The sequence below is a fragment of the Lolium rigidum genome, chromosome 1 (genome assembly GCF_022539505.1).
Source record: "Lolium rigidum isolate FL_2022 chromosome 1, APGP_CSIRO_Lrig_0.1, whole genome shotgun sequence".
In the NCBI taxonomy this organism is placed as follows: Eukaryota; Viridiplantae; Streptophyta; class Magnoliopsida; order Poales; family Poaceae; genus Lolium; species Lolium rigidum.
This window is the reverse complement of record NC_061508.1, coordinates 273,064,354-273,070,121: the sequence shown is the minus strand read 5'-3', so window position 1 is coordinate 273,070,121 and position 5,768 is coordinate 273,064,354. Positions and strand designations below refer to the sequence as shown.

General features: G+C 44.1%; 1 protein-coding gene across 1 annotated transcript; it reads right to left on the bottom strand.

Moving 5' to 3' along the window:
• Positions 1–444: 444 nt before the first annotated feature.
• On the bottom strand, positions 445–1,987 carry LOC124683727. The gene has a single exon (XM_047218188.1). The coding sequence runs from the start codon at positions 1,985–1,987 to the stop codon at positions 554–556; it is 1,434 nt and encodes a 477-aa protein (XP_047074144.1). The 3' UTR covers positions 445–553.
• Positions 1,988–5,768: the final 3,781 nt, after the last annotated feature.

Sequence of the window (5,768 nt, the reverse complement as noted above, 5' to 3'; positions counted from 1 at the left end):
ACCGACCACTGAATAGTTGCTACACCAAAACGGGCATATTTATTCTCTTATACTCATGCCCTGGATTTCATGATAATCATGCTGCATATGAGTCATATATAACAAATTTTCGTATACTGTGTAAACAACATTTTTAAGTTGTTATTTAGCATATACGATACATTGCTCAATTATGAAACTACAAAAGCTGACCATTTCAAAAGTCAAACAGAACAGCCGTTAAGGAAATCTTACACTTTATTTAACAGAAATTTACTACGACATCAAACAGTAATGTACCTTATACTGGATACCCTAAATTTCATAACAAGTTTATTACATTCCATTCATGTATTAAAAAAATGTTGCACTTCGTGTAAATAACAATTTCATAGTAAATTAATTGCAATTGTATATATATGAAGCGTTCTTAAATGGTTTCCGGAACTACAAAAGGTATCCATTTCAAAAGTCACAGACAAAATATTCCTTGCATGCAATTAGATACTTGGTTAATTTGAATTTACATGTAGTCTCACTGGAAGTTCACCTCTAAACAATTGAAGAAGGCACTTCAACTCGTAGGCCGCAGTTTTGCCAATATAGCTTTAGTCAAGAAAGTGTTGGTCGTCTCAGCAGCTCTCTCAAGCAAAAGTCTATGAATCTTGCATTCATGCCAGCACTTGGAGACGAAGCACAGAAAAAAGTTGCCAAATTTAAGCGACTTTCGAAACTTCATTGCCATGCCATCAATCATGGACACTAGCTTCTCGATGGTGCTTGGTGTCAGGCGAATGTCTTGATTGAGAATGCCGTTAAACAGGAGAAAGATAGATTCTGTCCAGACCAAATCAATACCAATATTTTCCCGATGCTGAGGCATACAAACCGGTCTCCGCTCTTCCTCCTCCCCTGAAAGCAGCCTGTGACAGAAGGCAGTGACATGCAAGGGATGCATACAATCCTTGACAATCCGCGTGAGCACATCACACTGAGGAACATTTAGCCCTTCCTTTCTAAGAACTAGTGGAAAGAGGACAGCCTCCACTGCAGCAGCTGGGTGACGTTTGCAGATATCCAAGGCAGCCGAAATAAGACCAGACGAAGCTGCTCTCTGGAGGTCAAGTAACTTCGGTAGGACAAGAGAACACAGCACAAGTGCCGGCCCTTTTCCACGCATCCCATCTTCCTCGAGTACCAAATGTGAAAGCAGAACCCTCACGGTGTCATCATCCGCTTCCCATGGCTGTACCAAGCTAAGTACTGCCTGAGCATTCCCGGATTCAAGACAAAGATCATGCAAGTCTTTCGCCACCTGCTGAGCGTCCAAAACCGAATCTGCCAACTCAATCTCCTTCTTCAGAGCTTGGGCCCTATGGACGACAGAATCACCAAGTGGAGGAGCCGGAGGAGATGGAGGACGCCGGATGGCCGGAAACTCGTCCTGCTCCAACACCAGAGACTCTAACCGGACCCCATCTAAACCATCCGCAACGGTGCAGACCCTGCTCGGCATCACGTTCCGGCAATCGAGAGGCAGCCACGGCAGGATAGGACGTGACCGAGCTGCTTCTTCTTTAAGCCACGGCGGTGGCTCGTGGAACTCCTGGATAAACTCCCAGGGGACATCAGGAGCGTCTTTGTCAGGCAATCCGTCGAGCAGGTGGCGGGCGCCCTGGCGGACCCAGAATTGATACCGGCCAGGCGGAGCAGAGAGGACGCGCGAGGCCAGAGAGCGAACCTGGATCGGATCGAGGAGGGGGGCCGAGGATGAGAGGAAGGAGAGCGCCTGGGACTGCAGCAAGGGCGGGAGGGTCTGAAAGAGGACGGTGGTGGGCTCGGAGGCGGGGAGCGTGGGCACCGGTGAGAGGAGGATGCGGAGGAGGCCCGCGGCCAGCGGAGCAGAGCTGGGGCTGCCGTTCGAGGAGGAGGAGGAGGAGGAGAAGGCGGCGGCGTTGGGGGCCGGGGAGGCGAGGAGGTGGCGGAGCAACGGCAGCCATGGCTCCATTGATTCCCGCGATTTTATTCAGAGGTGCCAAACAGAATTTAATTTCCTCTAAAAGAACAGAATTTAATTTGATCCGGCCTGGTGAGTTTAGCCCAGAGGCCCCCAAACTACCAGGCTTCTCAATGGCCATGTTTTTTATGAGCCGACACAGTAACATCTGGGCAAGAAATACCATTCCTTAAAAAGAAAACCATCCGTATTATTATGTTGATTGTTCTTTTCTTTCTTTCTTAAAGATAAAATAAAAAAATGATATTCACACAAGAGAAATAAACAAGAACCTAGCTACCTTGACAATTATCCAAAAATCCGCACAAAAAAGGATTCAAGCACCACATTATGAACCTGCCTACGTGCGGAAGAAGAAAACTCCCACTTGTACATCGGCTAAGACATGCACCAAGCTTGATGGATATGAAGAAAGCCAAAGAAGACGGTGTCGGGAGCACACAAAACCATGCGATCTAGTACAACAAATCCAGGAGAGCACACCCTCATCAGCTCCACAGTGACAATGAAGATGTTGCTATTATTGGGAAGGAGACGAAGAGACTTCTTTCCACATCACACCGTCTCTACCTCAATGCACAACTGACTGGTCACGACGAAGCAAAGATCACATCAGCCTAGCAAGTGTTACTGGAAGTTCTTCTCGCTTGATCTGAAGGAGCTGCAACTACCGGAGGCTTTGTATGTCAAGTAGCAGCATGCCAAGTGCACGTCTAGGAGTTCATCCAGATCAGTACTTTCCCCATGCTTCCCATGTCCAGGGCCACCAGAGTCGTTGGGGCTGGTGCACCAATTAGGCCTACTAGCAAAATTCTTAACTATTAGCTCCGTGTGGAAATAATGTGAATGGAGATTCCGGTGTGATGAAAAGTCAATCTTCCTTCCAACCTCTTGGGGAACTTTCTATCCTTCCACTCTCTTCATCCAAGCCAGCTCTGGTTGTTCCATGTTTATTACGCTCAAAGCCATGATCTACGGATCCATCCTGCCCTGCTATTCCCTCCGTATATATGTGGGTGCATGTTCATTAAGTTGCTCTCTCTTGTAGAAAAGTGAAGCCTAAGGATGGATAGATATACTTTTGATGTATATGTTGGTCAAATTGTTTATAGTCATAAGTTCACCAAGAACTTTTGAGTTGTCGCTTTTTTCTCTTTCAACCCATCGCGGTTTATATTTAGGAAGCAGTGTCGTGAGTGTAGTGGTACAATTGTGGTTGGAGATCAAATAAAACTCTAAACGAACTATATATGAATGCGACATCATCAGGTAGATGTCTAGTGTAATTGTACTATATATTTCAACTCGATGTGTCCCATGCATTGATTTCATCACTCTTAAGGACATGGACGTATAATTTTAGAAGTTAAAAGGTATAAATATGATGCTACTGAATTCATTCAGATCAAATTCATTGTAATAATAGAAACAAAATGTAGATGGAAATGATTGAACGGTCCTTCTATTACTCGATGTATAAAAATAGAACCACCGGGAGTGCTATCAAATCAGATTCTTTTAAATGTATTGAACAAGCTTTCCGATTGTCCATTCAAAGTGATGGTGTTTGGGAGGCAGATACAGTTGTGATCTCTTGTTAGTTGTGAGCAAGTTTTTATGATTCCAAATTCCGCTTACAAGATGTTAGGAGTTAGAGGCATCAGAAAATATATTTGTCAACCCACATAGGTGTCTTGTGCATCCGAGTATTCCTAGTGTTGAGTAAGCAGTAACATACTAGGCTGTCAAACACATTCAAGCAAGCTCCACACTGACAATGAAGATGTTACCATTATTGGGAAGGAGCTGAAGAGGCTTATTTCCCGTTGCGCATGGGTGCTGGTGGGATGCGGAGGTGGCAGAACATGTACATAGTGTTGAGGAGAGGGATGCGCATGAGTGGCTAACCACAATGATCGACACCCTTCGACATGAGGACCAGGTACATGTGTTTGTAACGCTATGGGCAATATGGCATGCTCGACGAAAGGTGATATATCGCAAACGTATCTATAATTTTTGATTCTCCATACTTGTTTTACATCAATTCTACTATGTTTTACTTGCACTTCGTTGCACTTTTATACATTTTCTGGCACTAACCTATTGATAAGATGCCACAGTGCTAGTTCTCTGTTTTATGTTGTTTTTGGTCTCAGAAAAGCTGTACAGGAAATATTCTCGGAATTTGACAAAACAAAAACTGAAGTTAATATTTTACCGTAACAAAGATGAAGTCCAAACGGCGGTCGAAGAGGTGCAGCAGGGCGGCCAGGCCATGCCTTGGCGCGGCCCAGGCCTGGCCGCGCCTAGGGGTGGTGTGGGCCACCCCGACACCCCACCGACCTATCTCCTCCGCCTATTTATTCACGATCTCGGGAAAACCCCGAATACCCGAGCCTCCATCCACGAAAAGTTCCGCCGCGGCCGCAATTTCAGAATCCACCTCGGGAGGGTTCTGAAGCTCTTCCCGGCACCCTGCCGGAGAGGTAAATCATCGCCAGAGGCATCTACATCGCCATGCCCGTCTCCGAAGTGATGCGTGAGTATTTCATCCCTGGACTATGGTCCATTGAAGTAGCTAGATGGTTGTCTTCTCCAATTTGTGCCTCATGTTTAGATCTTGTGAGCTGCCTATCATGATCAAGATCATTTTTATGTAATGCTACATGTTGTGTTTGCTGGGATCCGATGAATATTGAATACTATGGTTGAGATTGATGTCATATGTTATTTGTGATCTTGCATGCTCTCCGTTGCTTGTAGATTCTCTGGCCAAGTAGATGCTTGTGACTCCAAGAGGGAGTATTTATGCTCGATAGTGGGTTCATGCCTCTAGTAATCTGGGAGAGTGACAATAACTTCTAAGATTGTAGATGTGTTGTTGCTACTAGGGATAAAACAACAATGTTTTATCCAAGGGTAATTCTATTTTTTAGTTTACACACATTGCTTAATGGGATTATCCGTTACTTACAACTTAATATTGAAAGAGGTGCGGACGCTAACCGGAAGGTGGATTATTAGTCATAGACGCAGTTGGATTACGGTCTATGTATTATATTGTAATGCCCAAACGAATCCCATAGAAGTCATCTTGATGTGTATGAACTTTATTCTGTCAATTGCCAGTTGTAATTTATTCACCCAACATGCTATTTATCTTTATAGAGAGACACCACTTGTGAACTATGGACTCCGGTCCTTTCCTTTACACTGATACAATCATCTTGTTATGTTTACTTTCTGCAAGCACTGTTTTCTTTTCATTTACTGCAAACTTCTCCTTCCACACCATACGGTTAACTCTTTGATTCAGCAAAACCAGTGAGATTGGCAACCTCACAGTGAGTTGGGGCAAAATATTGCGATTGTGTTGTGTGCAAGTTCCACGTTGTTGCTGACGCTGGTAGTGCGTCCTTCCAATAGTCAGCCAGCAACACCTTCAGAAGTCACGGCTTTCTCCTACGAGTCGATTAAACCTTGGTTTCTTACTGAGGGAAAACTTACAGCTTTTCTCATCATACCTTCCTCTTGGGGTTCGCAAAAGCTTGTATTGAGCATCATCAAGGATTTTTTTTTTTTGCATCGATGCCGGTGCGAAAGAGTATTTCTGCAAGGGGAATCACTCATCTCCATTCTCTTTACTTTGTTATTGTTTTGCTTAGTTTACTTTAATTTATCTTGTTTGCTTCTTTATATCAAGAACACACAAAAATTAGTTGCTATTATAGTTTTTATTTCTGTTGTTCCATTTTTATCTTGCTAAAAT

Coding starts and splice junctions, on each gene's coding strand:
- LOC124683727 (XM_047218188.1), bottom strand. CDS start 1,987: ATGGAGCCATGGCTGCCGTTGCTCCGCCACCTCCTCGCCTCCCCGGCC.